Raw genomic sequence first — 15,318 nt, 5'->3', positions numbered from 1 at the left:
GGAAGTGGAGGGGGCTGTTGTAAGAGGAACTAGGGCTGAGAGTCTGCTGAAGGAGAAGGAGCAAGGCCATGCCCCAGTCACCCCCCGGAGCCTCCTGAGCCTGCACCCCTGCCACACCCATTCAGGACACACACACACCCCAGAAACCCAGACACCATCTCCCACCATGGTAAGTCCTTTGAGGGGACGGGCCCTGAAATGCAGGGGTGAGGGGTACCAGCCAGGTGGAGTGCCCTGGAAGCCATCATCAGAAAGTAGAACAATGGGGAGGGGCACACAGGCCCTTTAGGGGCCCTTCCATGCAGCTCAGGTGTTCCTAACATTTTTCACTGGGATCAAACTCCCATCTAATAGGATGACAGAATAATGATGGGGGCAGGGGTGAGAACTGGAAGGCCGATGGGGGCTCTGAGGGATCGCAGTGTCTGCAAGGACAGGGACATACCCCTTTTGGGGGGCTTAGGAAACCTGGTTTCCAGTTCAGCTTGGTACCTTATCTCCCCATGTGGCCTTGGGCAAGGCACTTCCCCTCTCTGCACCTCAGTTCCCACATATGTCATATTTGGAAGTTGATCAAGATGTGGAAGCTGTCTTGGGGACCTCTCGGTTGGAACTCAGAGGGTCTGTGGGTTCAGCCATCAGAGTCCCAGCCTGGGAGGGGAAGCTGTGTCATATGGGTGGTGGGGTGTAATGACAGTATAGTGTCAGCATGCCTGTCTGGATAACGGGTGGTCTGGCTGTAGCGACCACAGAAATAGATGGTGAGACAGCGTGTCCACACCACCCCTGGTATCCTTCCATGTGAGGATGGCAGGCAGGATGTTGCAGGCAAAAGTGTCGCTGCCTGGTGAGATAGAGGTCTAATAATGACTCTGATGGCAGGATGGGGAGCCTGTCACGGTCATGTGCTTAGACCCAAAAGCAGCATAGCACACACATCGAGAGCGAGCCTGGGCTGCTGCTAAGACACCTCGCCAGCTCCATGCATCTGCAACCACTTCAGCTTTCTTTTTTTGTCAATCTGTCAATGACAGCATGTGGCCGGAACAGTCACAGAGGCAATGGTGACAGCTGCGGGGTTTCTGGCAGTGGCTGCAAGCAGCTGACCAAAGGTGGAGGCAGGGACGTAGAACAAGAGGCAGGATGGTGTTAGTCTGAGAGAACATCTTAACTTCTGAAAGCTGATGACAAACTGGACGTCATTGGCCAAGGGTCCATCTGGGTAATTCACAACTAAGCCATCAGCTAGAGTTCTGGGCTTGGGACAGGAACTCTTCCAAGAAAGAGCTAAGCTAGGAAGACTCAGGAGCTTACATGGGCAGGCTTTGACCAAAAGAACATAGGAAATGATTTGCTACTTGAGAGAAAATCAACCCCTCCCAAGGAAGCTGTGTGAAAAATGCTTAGTTAACGTTCACTTGGCTGATAGGGTCTGGGAAGGGAGAAACTCACCCCAGAGGACCTCGGCAGAAAAAGAGTCAACCCATCTATAAAACCAATACCTCTGGCATCTGCCTGGAGGGGTGATGAGTGCCAGGAAGACTGTGGAAAGATTCAGTGAAACAATGTTTACAAAGTGCTTTCCAGAGCAGAAAGCATATGCTCAATACACAGTAACCACCACCGACAGTAATGCTCATTCATGGCTGGAGTTAATGATGGTGGTGGGTGGAGGTGACTCATTCCTGGTTGTTGGAGAGGAATTGCTGTTGAAAGATAGCTGTTGGGTTGTTTTCACTGGAGGTGATCATGTTGCTGTTGGCTGTGCGTGTTGGTGATCACAATGGTTCTGTGGGTTAGTTGACTGTGGTGTGGTTGCTTTTGGTGCCAGCTAGTGCTGTACATCGGTGGATGGAGGTTGGTTGCTTTCACCTGGAGGGTGGATCTATGGAATGATGGCAGTTGGTGGTCACTGTTAGAGTTGGGTGATGTTGGTAGTGTTCACTTGCTGTCGGTCGTTCGTTTTTTATTTTTGATGACAATCTTGGGAGTAGTGGGTGATGCACACTGCTGGTTTTTGAAAGGGGTACTGGTGATTCCTGCTCCAACGGTAATTGACTTTGTGCAGCTGTTGATTGCTAGTATTGTGATTGTGATGGTGGCTATTGATGGTGATTAGTTATTATGGGTTGCTAGTGCTAGGGAGGCTAGGTGGTGATGGTGATGGGTGATGGTAGGGACATTGATGGTGGAATCAATTATTTTTGTTTGATGTTGGCTGACGGTGCTGCCATTGAGGTTATCAGCAGTTTTTTTTTTTTTACTTTGGTGGTGGTTAAGGGTGGGGTGGGGTAAAGGATGCAATCTGTTGTCGTTGAGTGGTGATGGTGGCGATATGAGTTAATGGTTGTTTTTAGAGCACATGAAGTAGAAAGACCAGTGATGGGATGGCTTGATCCAGGGGCAGTGGCCATGGAATCACTGGGTGCCAGAGAGAATTGAGAGGAAATAGTTTGGAAGGACAAGGGTCCCCACATGTTGGAGAACGACCTCTGACTAGGATAAACAGAAACTGCAGTCCTCCCCAAAGGGAGGGAGAGACCCTGGAAGCCTTTGGAGGTGAGAATGTTGTTTGCACAATGTAGGAATGTAGGGTGTGGCCCAAAACCCCACTGAGTTGCCCCAGGACCAAGGCACCAGGCTCACTCGAGGCCAAGGCAGGGCCACAGGCTGGGCTGTCTCCAGCAGCCACAGAAGCTATGCCCCTCCTTCCGGCTGGCAACCACAGCTTGCAGGACCCCAGCAGGGAAGGAAGTGGCTGTTTTGTTGCTCTCTCCAGACTGGGGCTCTGCTCATCACCTCCTGGAGTAGTTGGGGCAAATTGCAAAAGCTCCCTCATTCAGCCCTTCCTCCTGGCCCCGCGCCCTGTGCCTGTTGGACAGGCCAATTTACTGCAACTGCTGCTGTTACTGGTGATGGCTAGCATTTCCTCTTTGCACACTTTGCCCCCACTGAATCTGCACAGCTGCCCTGGGAGGTCTGTGGCCCTCAATGGTCCCATTTCCATGTGAGGAAACTGAGGCTGGGAGGTTAGGCAAGCTGTTGTATAACCCCAAAGTGCAGAGGATTTCAACTCAGTGACTCCCAAGGTCACACTTTTAATAGCCACCCTGACATTATAACCTCCTTCTACAAATAAGAGGACACCCAGGGGGGTGCTGCTCTCACCACATGCTCGGGCCACTCATCCCTGCCTCATTTGGGTCTGGACTTTCTTTTCCATTGAAACTAGGATCCTCATGTCTCACACACACCCAAGGCCTTCCTGGTCCACGGCTCCTTGCTACCACCACCAACTCTGCCTGGGAAGTTCATGTTGCCAGAACTACAGGAAGCCCTCACTGATCACTCCATCTCTCCTTGGTACCAACTAATGTGGACCCACAGTCTCCCCTGGGAAACTCACTTTACCTGCTTGGGATATACTGAGTTCTGCTAAGCCTGGTGCCACCAACATCCATGCATAGTAGGGGCTCAAGAAGTGTGTTCACTACAGGGCTCCAATGCCCCAGCCCTACAGGAGCCATCACATTTGTCACAAACAGCCACATCCTCCTCTGGTACCAGGAAAGCCCCACCTCCCATGCCCTCTGTCATTGGTTGAGGAGACCTTTCTGAAGAGCTGAAGTAAGAAATAATCTTCCCCTTCCCACCCCAGCCACTTTGAGCCCCTGACTGTCTTTCATAAGAGCCAAAGCAGATTGAGTCATAATTGGCTTGTGGTCAACTGTGACCACAACCTCTTCATTGCACCCCACATCCCAAGGAAGGGACTTAGGAACAAACAGTTTCAACTTGACCCATGGAGACCTGAGGGTCACAGAGATGGGAATACCCATTACATAAGGCATGGGTCAGGCTCATTCCTGTGGTGCTTCTAAGCTGACCAGTTTCTATATGTTATCAAAGACTGATCATTTGCACTTGATGTTATTGGGACCACCAGCTGCCCTTCCTGAGGCACCCAGTGCATTTGTTCTCTGTGTTAACTCATTTAGTCATCTCAGAAAACCCATGCAGAAAGTTTATTATGGAATTCATTTTACATGTGGGGAAACTGAGGCTTTGAGAAGTAAAGTGGCCTCTTGGGGTCATATAGTCAGTCAACTGTCAACCCAGGCCTCACACCCAGTCGACCCCATGCCATAAGTCTTGAGTGCCCTCCTAGACTCTATACCTCCTTGAGCAAAATCCTCTCTCCCTCTCCTGCTAACAACCTACAGGTTTTATGGTTACATGGATCTAGGAGTGGGTCTGGGGATCCGGGTGCCTGGGGCAGGACACAGGGAGAGATGGTAGGGGCTAAAAGAGGTAGAGAGCCACTCAGCCAAGTGGAGGAAGTGGGGAGGGACAGGAAGAGGAACCAAGTCCTCAGCACCAAGAGGGCCAGTCAGACAGAGCCAGACTCTGTGCAGACTCTGACCTCAGAGAAAGGAAGTGGTCTTGAGTGTCAGCTCTGCCTGAGGGGCCCAAGAGCATGGAGACCAGGATGGCCCCATAGGGGAAACCCTGGATAGGACCAGTTTTGTGCCCGCCCCATCCTCATCTGACCCAATCACCACTGACTCAGCCCAGGCTAGGGGACAAACAGCCTTGCTAATCCCCCCCACACACACACAGGTCCTCTCTTCCTGCTGTATGAATTTGGGGAGGACACCTAACCTCTCTGTGACAGTTTTCTCTTCTTGTAAAGTGGACCTAATCATAGTACTGACTTCTGAATATATTGAGAGAATTAAATGAGGTAATTCATGGATAAGCTTAGACCAGAGTCTGGCACAGAATAAGTACCCTATGGGGTGTTTACTACTTTTGCTATTGTTGCAGTCAGTTACCATAGTTACCACCCAAGGCCCCACCTGTTGAGGTCTTCACAGAGAGAATCTATTTCCTGTCCTTCCCAGTAGCTTCCACCCATCCACATCCCCGCCTGCTGCCTCTCCTGCCCCACCAGAACCAACCCACTCTGGTCTGCTCATCTTGAAAACAAGACACATGATCCTCTGACACGATCTGTCCCTGCAGCCTCTTACCCTCTTCCTCTTCTCAGCCAGACTGTCTCAAAGCATCCTTGATCTTTATCTACACTTCCTGACTTCCCAATCTGACATCTGACCCCGAGGTCACCAACACTCTCAATGGAGTCCCTCTCAGTCCCCATTGAGCAAAAATGCTCGTCAGTAGCTTGGAGTGTAGTCAACACTCCCTGCTTCTCCCAACTGGCCCTGTCACCTGCAGGCCACCCTCAATCCTGACAGGCCCCCTCGAAGCCCTGAAATGAAATTCAGTGAAACACTTCAAAAATAATCAATGTGATCCCCCTAGAATATGGAGGAAAAAGTCATTGACAATGAAATGCATGCATAAAGGTGAAGGTGCTCAGGACAGTAGGCAACTGTTGGACAGTGCTCACACCTGGACACAGGCATGCCTTGATATGCCAACAGACTTACCACGAATAGCAGGAGCTTCCAAAGACCGAACAGTTCTTAGGAAAGTCTGAACAAAGTCTGAAAAACAATTCAGCTGAACAAAACAAATCTGAAAAAAAACAAAATATCCTGAAGACATTTCTAAAAAATGCAATGTGTACCAACCATGTAAAAATAGATGCCCTCTGATCAATAAAAACAAATGTGCTTCTAGGTTCCAATAATTGGTTATATAAACAGGTTTGTCACTTACATGAACACCTGCCAGGTGAGGAGGGGAGCTACAGACAGGATGAGTATTTAATGTAAATCTGGCCCCCTTGGCCCCTTAAACTGTCAGGCTTGTCCCCATCCTTGTGACACCAAAAATGCTCCCACAGTTCCCAAAGTGTCCTCAGAGGTGATATGGCCCTGCTGAGAACTCCTCAAGCCTCAGGCATTCAAGCTCAAATTCTTCTGATGGGCATTCAAGGCTCTTCAGGATATCGCTTCCCTCCATTCATCCCTTCACTCATTCATTCAAATGAGCCTGCTGCTTTGTAAAGCTAGGCATGGCATGAGCCCCTTACCTCAGGAGTTCACACACCAGAAGTTTAGGCTAATAGATGGGATGTCCAAAGCGTGGATGGAGCTATGGTAAGGGAAGCCCAGTGGGCTGAGCGGGTCCTGACCTGGTCTGGGTTCAGGGAAGCCTTCTCAGAGGAGGCATCCCCTGAGCCAAGTCTTACAGGACGGATTGGCATTCACTAGACAGGAAGGGTGTTCTGAGCAGAGGGCTCAGCATCTGCAAAGGCTTAGAGGCAACTCAGTAAAGAACTGAAAAAGTTCTTCCCAAAGGCTTCAATTACTAGCACATAGTAGGTGCTCAGGAGTGCTTTGTAGAATGAATGAGTAGGACGGTGCAGGGAAGTCACAGGAGAAGAGCCACAGAGAGAAGAGACCAGATTTGCCATTTGAGAAACCCATTCTGACTACTCAGACTGGAAGCAGTTGGAGAAGTTCAAGCCCTGACTTCCCCCCCACCCACTCCTTTGCAGTCTGTCCCTGCCTCAGTCACACCTCCTCACCTTTGCCTGGTGGTTCACTCTGTCTGATGCACCTTCTTCCTGCTCATAATCAAAACCCTTCTCAACATTCAAGTCCTAGTCCAAACAGTCTGTGGAAACCAGCCACTTGCAGGTGTAGATGCAAGAACTTAGCCTTTGCAGGTGGACTCAGACTCGAACCCTACACCCTTGGAAACAACTGAGTTGTGTCCTGAGCCAAGTGGCTCAGTTTCCTCCCTATCTACACCCCACTGAGTTGTTATAAAGATTGCTGGTAATCTTGGCAAATTGCCCTGCCCAGTGTCAGGTCAGGCCCATCATAGGAGCTTAATGCATGTTAATTCTGTCACGTGCCCCTGTGCCCAGGTCCGTCCTCATAACCACTCAGGCTGGGGATGAGCGTCAGCTGCCCGCCCCACTCTGCTCCCCAGAGCAGCTCATCTTCACATCAACCCTGGGAAGTGAGCTGTTTCTCCCACTTGATAGATGAGGCCGTGTAGGCTCACAGCAGTGTTAGGTAACCCAGCCAGGATCAGAACCGAGATCTATCCAGTGTGTCCAGATTCTGACTGTGCACCTCCCCCGCTCAGGAAGTTTCTGTGGCTCCCCAGTGCTGCCAGGAGAGGCTGGCTTCTCATTCACTCTGCCCTACAGTTGCCCACAGTCACCATCCTGTCAGAGTCCCCCCTGCCATGCATACCTGTTTCTGTTCCCTGGGATCTGTTGGCAATCGTTGGTCCTTTCTGAAGAACTGACTTTGATTTTCGGCATCCCTGGTGGTCTTGGGTCTTTGCTGAAGTCAGTTTCTCTCTTCGCCCCGTCCCTTGTTCGTTCTGTAGGTCCTCCTTGCTGGGGCTGAGAAAGGACTCGGTCCCAGTTTCAGCATCCCAGAAACTCCTGGCCTGGGAGTAAGGGGCTTCATGGGGGAGGGACATGCTATCTGAGCATTACTGCACCAGACAGGGGAGCCCCAGGCCATAATCACTCTTTTGTCTCCCAGACTTTTGGGTGTACTGTACAGAGGCAGAGTGGGCCTGAGAAAGCCAGTGTGTTTAAGTGTTTAAGGTACTGGATGAGTTAAGTTGGGCTAAAAGCAGAATATATTGAAGGAAGGCTTCCTAGAGAAGAGTTTTATGGGGGCGGGGGGCTTGTGTCTGAGTCTCTGCCTTGGACACTAAGGAAGGTGTCAACTGTTGAAAACCTGAAGGAGAAAATGAGAACAGAAAGTGGGAGCCTGGGAAGATGCTGAAGCTGGCACAGGGCAAGGCAAAGGCTCTCTGAAGATGGAGAGAATGGGGGCAGGGGCAGCACGGCTGTAGGGTTGGCCCTGGCTGGTTGGCTCAGTGGATAGTGTCAGCCTGGTATATGGATGTCCCAGGTTTGATTCCTGGTCAGGGCACACAGGAAAGTAAGTGATCATCTGCTTCTCTTCCCCTCCCCCTCCCGTTCTCTCCCTCTTCTCCTGCTGCCAGTGACTCATTTGGTTCGAACATTGGCCTCAGGCACTGAGGATTGCTCAATTGATTCGAACACCAGCCCCAAACAGGGATTGCAGGGTTGAACCTGGTTGGGGCGCATGCAGGAATTTGTCTATCTCCCCTCCTCTCACTTAAAAAAAGAAGAAGAGCCCTGGCCGGTTGGCTCAGCGGTAGAGCGTCGGCCTAGCGTGTGGAGGACCCGGGTTCAATTCCCAGCCAGGGCACACAGGAGAAGCGCCCATTTGCTTCTCCACCCCTCCGCCGCGCTTTCCTCTCTGTCTCTCTCTTCCCCTCCCGCAGCCAAGGCTCCATTGGAGCAAAGATGGCCCGGGCGCTGGGGATGGCTCTGTGGCCTCTGCCTCAGGCGCTAGAGTGGCTCTGGTCGCAATATGGCGACGCCCAGGATGGGCAGAGCATCGCCCCCTGGTGGGCAGAGCGTCGCCCCTGGTGGGCGTGCCGGGTGGATCCCGGTCGGGCGCATGCGGGAGTCTGTCTGACTGTCTCTCCCTGCTTCCAGCTTCAGAAAAATGGAAAGAAAAAAAAAAAAAGAAGAAGAAGAAAGCTGTGGGAGCTGAGGAGTAGGGTCACAGCTTAGCACAGAGGGCAGAGGTCACAACTGAGCATGTGATTCTGAGAGGCTCTCAAAAGAAATGAGCTGCTACACATGACCAGGAGAGTGATGAGGGGAGTGGGAGGAAGGAGGCCATTTCCAGCTGGGAGGGGTGGGTAGCAGATCCCATGCCAGGGACTAGCCCTGGGCTTGAGCAGGGAGAAGGGGATTGGGGAAGTGAGGACCAGGGAGGCTGAAAGGGAAGTGGGAAGGAGGAACTGTCACTCTGTCTGGCCTGCTTCTAGGAGGCAGGGAGCCTAGACTGGACCTTGCCCCCCTTTCTCTCCTGGTATCTCCAAGATGAGGAAGCAGGTGAGGCACAGTCAGAAGCTGGGGATGCAGGTGAGCCAGGCGGGGCACTGAAGCCCCAGCCCCACCTTCCAGGGGCCCTTTGCCAGGGCTCACACCCACCCCACTGCCCCTACCCCCAGGGCAGTAAGGAGCGCTTCCACTGGCAGAGCCACAATGTGAAGCAGAGTGGCGTGGATGACATGGTGCTGCTGCCTCAGATCACTGAAGATGCCATCGTGGGCAACCTTCGAAAACGCTTCATGGATGACTATATCTTTGTATCCTGGGCCGTGTGTGGAGCAGGCAAATGAAGGGCAGAGGGACAGGAGGATGACCAGCCAAAAGATGGGGCGGTGGGTAGGTGAACACAAGAAAGGATGGCAGAGGGACTTCAGCACTAAAGGACATACAGATGCCTGAGCAGATGAATGGAGGAAGGGTTGGGCAGTGAGAGCACCGGGTGACAGGATAGGGGATAAATGAGTGACAGCAGAACTCTGCTTGGGAGTGGCTATTTCTCCCACTTCTTCCTCTGCCCTGGGGTAGCTCAGCCACAATATACCCCATTTCTCCCATTCTGGACCCATCCCTGTTTTTTCCTAAGAGACCCAGGACACACCTGAGAATCTCCATCCCCCCCACCACCACCACCGTGAGCAGTTGGGCTCTAGGAGGCCCTGGGGGAGCAGGATGAGGGGACAGGGCCCTTGAGAGACAAAGCATGTCAGGACACTGCATGGCTCTTAACCGCCCTCCAGACCTACATTGGCTCGGTGCTCATCTCCGTGAACCCCTTCAAGCAGATGCCTTACTTCACCGACCGAGAGATCGAAATTTACCAGGGCGCGGTGAGACCGGGGCTGGGTGGAAGGCACAGTTCCCAGGACCCCTGGCCCCTAGCCCTGGGCTGAGACTTGCCTTCCCCGGCAGGCCCAGTATGAGAACCCCCCCCACATCTATGCCCTCACTGACAACATGTACCGGAACATGCTCATCGACTGTGAGAACCAGTGTGTCATCATCAGGTGTGGAAGAGTCCCCAGACCCTCCTGCCCAGGTCCTGCCCAAAGAGCATCACCACCTGAGGGAGAGCTACTCAGAACCCTGATCCAAACAGAGCATTGCCATCTCTCTCTGTCCTCAGCCAGCTCTCCTTTCCTTGTCACCCTCTGACATTGTCCCTCTGTTATTGTCCATCTGTCCTCTCTAAAGGTCAGCTCCAGCAGGGCAGGGACGTGTACCTGTCTTGTTCACTGTTGTATCCCCAGTGCCTGGAATAGTCCCTCGCACACAGTAGCTAATGAATGAATGAATGAATGAATGATCAAATGACCAACACTAAAAAGGGCACTTCCCCAACCCCTCCCCGGCACCCCTGGCCAACTGATCATTCCTTGCCTGCCCTGTCCCCAGTGGAGAAAGTGGAGCTGGGAAGACGGTGGCAGCCAAATACATCATGGGCTACATCTCCAAAGTGTCCGGCGGGGGCGAGAAGGTGCAGGTAAGGCAAAAACAGAAAGCAGCGCCAGCTTTCTTCCCACTCCTGCTGTTTTATCTCTCCACACGGCCTCAGCCTGACCTCTCCCCATGCCACCGTCCTCTGCCCCCAGCACGTGAAGGATATCATCCTGCAGTCCAACCCGCTGCTCGAGGCCTTCGGCAACGCCAAGACTGTGCGCAACAACAACTCCAGTCGTTTTGTGAGTTGCAGCCTTGCTTTTGGAGCAACCACACCCTCCTCTCTCTCTGTCTCTGTCTCTCTGTCTCTGTCTCTGCTCTGTTACCTCTCTGTCTTTCTCTCTTTCACACACACACACACACTCTCTCTCTCTCTCTCTCTCTCTCTCTCTCCTCTACTTGTATTCCCCAGGTCACAGGAAACACATGCTCCTAGATGGAGCACTCACTACCTGTTTATTGTTCACTGAAAAAGTGTTCCCTGTTGGCAGAATGTGATGTGTCTGTGTCACATTCTTAATTACTCTGCTGGCTGCAACCATGCCATGTCTGTTCCTAGTCACATTTCAGGTCCTTTATGGTCCAGGTTCTGTCACTATTTAGATACATGGCTTGGAAAAAAAATACAATGTAATTTCCTGAGTCTCTGTTTTCTCATCCATAATATGAAGATGATATTAAAATCCATCTCATAGCCTGACCAGGCAGTGGTGCAGTGGATAGAACATCGGACTGGGATGTGGAGGACCCAGGTTCGAGACCTCAAGGTCGCCAGCTTGAGCACAGGCTCATCTGGTTTGAGCAAGGCTCACCAGCTTGAGCCCAATGTTGCTGGCTTGAGCAAGGGGTCACTCGGTCTGCTGTGGCCCCCCAGTCAAGGCACATACGAGAAAGCAATCAATGAACAACTAAGGAGCCGCAACAAAGAATTGGTGTTTCTCATCTCTCTCCCTTCCTGTCTGTCTGTCCCTATCTGTCCCTCTCTCTTCTGTCTCTGCCACAAAAAAAAAAAAAATCCATCTCATAGACCTCAACAATTTCAATACAATGCCTGCACATGGAAATGACTTAATAAAGTTCATACACTAATGAGATTTTTATTTCCCAAAATATTATTAGTTATATTTGTTTTCTAATATACATTTATAATATAATTATATTTTAAGTATTTCCCCAATATTTTGTTATTCAAATTTCAAGTACACAGCAAAGTTGGAAGAATAATAAAATGAACATTTTTCTAGACTTGCTTTATTGCATCTCCATCCATCTTATTTTTTTGATACACTACAAAGCAAGCTGCTGACACCATCCATGCCTTTCCCAAAAAAAAAATACATTCAGCATGCAGAGCATTAATTATAGTCATTATAAATTTACAGTTTTTTTAATTTTTCTTTTAAAGTAAAATTTACAGACAGCAGCTGCCCTGGCCTGGTGGGTCAGTGGATAAAGCATTGTCCCAGCACAATGAGGTTGTGGATTTGATCTCCTGTCAGGGCACTTATGAGACGTGATCAACAAGCACACAACTAAATGGAACAACTAAGTGGAACAATGAGTCGATGCTTCTCTCTCAATCAATAGAAAAAACAAAACAACAACAACAAAAAAAAAAAAAACAGCAAAATACCTAAATCTAAAGTGGACCATTCACTGAGCTTGGGAAAATGCATACTCTGTGCAACCCAAACCCCTGTCAATATACAGAACATTACTGTTGCTCCAGATGTCCCTTTCTCATCAATTTCTACCCCCACTCTACTCCGCAAGCAACTACTCCTCTGAATTTTTCACCATAGATTAGTCTCAGTTGTTCTAGAACTCCTTATAAATGGAATTACACAGTGTGTGTTTTCAAACTCCTGATACACCCAAAAAACATGGATAAACCGCAAAATATATAATTACATTTTATTTTCTATGGTCTCATTGTACAATAGAATAAGTATATGTCACATACAACAGCTCTTAGTATAGTGTGATAATATAATTTGTATGTCTATTGCTTGGAGGAGACAGAAAGGAAATGAATGGAACTTGTCAGCTCTCCAACCTCTGGCCAGAGAAGAACCCAGATGGTGTCAGAGACCAAAGGAGGGGCTTTGTGAGGCCTTTGCTCCAGGCTCAGGGACACGTGGGAGACATTCAGGATCATTGGAACCAGTAGTGACCCATAGAGACATGGGGGCCTCTGTGTTGTGGCAGAGATCTGGGAAATTGGTCTATAAAATGTCATACTTCTGTATGCCAGGCACAGGGCAAGCGCCCTGAGTGAGGGCTTGAATCAGCAGAGAGGGGTTAAAGAAAAAGCTTAAGCAAAGGCAAGAGAGAAGGAACTGGTGGGAAAGACAAGCCATACATATGTGGGAGGCAGGGAAAGGAAGGAAAGCAAGCTGAAGTCACATGGGTAAGACGAGGAAAGAGGCCAAGCCCCTAAGACCCATCCCAGTCCTTCTCCAACCTGTACCCCCAGACCCCTTGGGAGCTGACATGGTTCTCTCGAATTCAGGGCAAGTACTTTGAAATCCAGTTCAGCCGTGGCGGGGAGCCAGATGGGGGCAAGATCTCTAACTTCCTGCTGGAGAAATCCCGCGTGGTCATGCAGAATGAAAATGAGAGGAATTTCCACATCTACTACCAGGTATGAAGAAGAGGGAGTCCCACCTGGAGGTAACATGGGAGGGTCAGTGCGGACTGGGGGACAAGGCCTGCACCAGTCCACTGCTTGAGCATTGCTCACCCTCCAGCTGCTGGAAGGGGCCTCTCAGGAGCAGCGGCAGAACCTGGGGCTCATGACCCCTGACTACTATTACTACCTCAATCAGTCGGACACCTACAAGGTGGACAGCACCGATGACAGGAGCAACTTCAGTGAGACTCTGGTGAGCATCAACCTCCAGCCCAGTGTTACAAATCAGGAAACTGAGATCAGAGACATGTAGGGGCTTGCCCAAGGTCACACAGTGAGTGGTGAAAAGAGGCAAAACGGGGACCCAAGTGTGTTGACTCTGAGCCTGTGCTGTGACCCCAGGAGCCAATCCTACGGGACAGGGTGGAGGTGGGGAATGGTGGCCCAAGCTCTGCGTCCGTTGTGCCCACAGAGCGCAATGCAGGTTATCGGAATCCCACCCAGCGTCCAGCAGCTGGTCCTGCAGCTCGTGGCAGGGATCTTGCACTTGGGAAATATAAGCTTCTGTGAAGATGGGAATTATGCCCGGGTGGAGAATGTGGACCGTGAGTTTGGGTGCTGGGGAGGGCGGGCAGCAGGCATGTATGGGTGTGTGAACACTTCCTCCTAGTTTGGCCCCCAAAGGGTGAGAAATCCTAAGGACAATTTCAGTGTCACTGGGAAAAACAAGGGGAGACAGAAGCACTGAGGGACAAGAGCCTGACCAGCTGTCCTCTTCCCCCCCACTGCATGGCAGTCCTGGCCTTTCCCGCCTACCTGCTGGGCATCGACAGCGGGCGGCTACAGGAGAAGCTGACCAGCCGCAAGATGGACAGCCGCTGGGGTGGGCGCAGTGAGTCCATCGACGTGACCCTGAATGTGGAGCAGGCAACTTATACCCGCGATGCCCTAGCCAAGGGACTCTACTCCCGTCTCTTCGACTTCCTCGTGGAGGTAAGAGTGGCAGGGGCCAGGGGTGGGACAGGCGCTCGGGGATCAGCCAAATGGGGAAGGCAGCCTGGACTGTCACAACCTCACCTATTCCCCGCCTTGAGACGCATCAGGCAGGGGCAGGTGGTGGTCATGTGGAAGACTCAGGGCTCCCTCTGGCTGTGGTGTGGAACTCAGGCCTGGACTGGGACAGGGGCAGTGGTGATGGAGATGGGTGAGTGCATTTGAGAGCCAGGAGGAGGACTGGACTGTCTGGAGGACAAGGTGGTGGACTGGATGGGGCAGATGGGGATGGAATATGTCAAGGTAACAAACGGCAGCAGTGTGTGCCCTTCACTGTTGTAACTGTTTTACATGCATCAGTTTACTTAATTCCTGGGAAAAGCCCTATGAACAGTTGCTATTTTTCACCCATTTTAAAGATAAGAAAATAGAAGGGCAGAGTTGTTAAAAGGCAGAGCCAGCTCCCAAGGCAGAAACTCGATGATGCTCTGGGTTCCTCATATAGGTGACTAATGGGGGCATGCACAAAGCTGGAGAAAAGAGGAAAAAGACTGGTGTGAGGGGACACAGCCTACAATGTACTAAGAGCATAACAAGAGTGGCAGGCTGACACCCACCTCCTGTCCCTTCCCACATCACAGGCCATCAACCGTGCTATGCAGAAGCCCCAGGAAGAATACAGTATTGGCGTGCTTGACATCTATGGCTTTGAGATCTTCCAGGTTTGGTCTCTGCTCCCAGGCCCACACCCTCTCCCAGTGGCCCAGGAGTCTCCAAGCGTTAGCCCACTGAAGGAAGCACTCTTTTCTTCCTTTGGCAGAAAAACGGCTTTGAGCAATTCTGCATCAACTTTGTCAACGAGAAGCTACAACAGATCTTTATTGAACTTACCCTGAAGGCCGAGCAGGTGGGCAGGAACAGTCAAGTGGCCAGGGACCCGGGACACTGGATTGGGGGCAGGACCATGAAGGTGGCAGAGCCACCAGGGAATACCTCAGTCCCCTATTTCCATCTCTCTCTGCTGACCTAGCCAGCCTCTACTGTGAGATTTCCTATAGAAGAGGTTTTCCACCCCTAAAGCTTTGACAAGGGCTCGGGAATAACCTCTTCACTCCTTCAACAATGATTTATTGAGCACCTACTGTGTGCCAAGCACTGTCTACAGTACTGGGGAGGCACCATGAAAGGACAGATAAAAATCCCTGATGTTTTCCTTCTACCTGTCCCACAGAAGCAGAGCCTCAGAAAAGGATTCAGGGCAGAGACCAGGAGAGGAGTGAGGCAGTGAGGCAGAGATTTTTTAAAGCCCCAATGGGGTACGTTAATAAGCAGGTTACACTAGGGCACCCGGAGCTCAGTTCTGCTGGACCCCAGAGTA

The 15,318-nt window shown here is 51.1% G+C and overlaps 1 protein-coding gene across 2 annotated transcripts in view; it reads left to right on the top strand.

Annotated features, from left to right (window-relative positions):
• The first annotated feature begins 42 nt into the window (after nt 1-42).
• The window catches only part of MYO1F (myosin IF), a 40,207-nt gene continuing 24,931 nt past the window's right edge, over nt 43-15,318 (top strand). The window contains exons 1-13 of one of the 2 annotated variants that reach the window (XM_066266971.1): nt 72-169; nt 8,812-8,908; nt 8,998-9,135; nt 9,616-9,705; nt 9,788-9,882; nt 10,271-10,358; nt 10,468-10,557; nt 12,828-12,959; nt 13,066-13,200; nt 13,420-13,552; nt 13,744-13,940; nt 14,582-14,662; nt 14,761-14,847. In XM_066266971.1, the coding sequence (XP_066123068.1) occupies nt 8,867-8,908; nt 8,998-9,135; nt 9,616-9,705; nt 9,788-9,882; nt 10,271-10,358; nt 10,468-10,557; nt 12,828-12,959; nt 13,066-13,200; nt 13,420-13,552; nt 13,744-13,940; nt 14,582-14,662; nt 14,761-14,847 (1,308 nt within the window). In that variant the 5' untranslated portion in view covers nt 72-169; nt 8,812-8,866. Of the gene's footprint in view, nt 170-8,811; nt 8,909-8,997; nt 9,136-9,615; nt 9,706-9,787; nt 9,883-10,270; nt 10,359-10,467; nt 10,558-12,827; nt 12,960-13,065; nt 13,201-13,419; nt 13,553-13,743; nt 13,941-14,581; nt 14,663-14,760; nt 14,848-15,318 lie in introns of both variants that reach the window. The other variant, XM_066266981.1, reaches the window with a different exon arrangement.

The sequence above is a fragment of the Saccopteryx bilineata genome, chromosome 1 (assembly GCF_036850765.1).
Source record: "Saccopteryx bilineata isolate mSacBil1 chromosome 1, mSacBil1_pri_phased_curated, whole genome shotgun sequence".
In the NCBI taxonomy this organism is placed as follows: Eukaryota; Metazoa; Chordata; class Mammalia; order Chiroptera; family Emballonuridae; genus Saccopteryx; species Saccopteryx bilineata.
The sequence above is the reverse complement of the archived record's forward strand: the minus strand, read 5'-3'. Positions and strand labels throughout refer to the sequence as shown.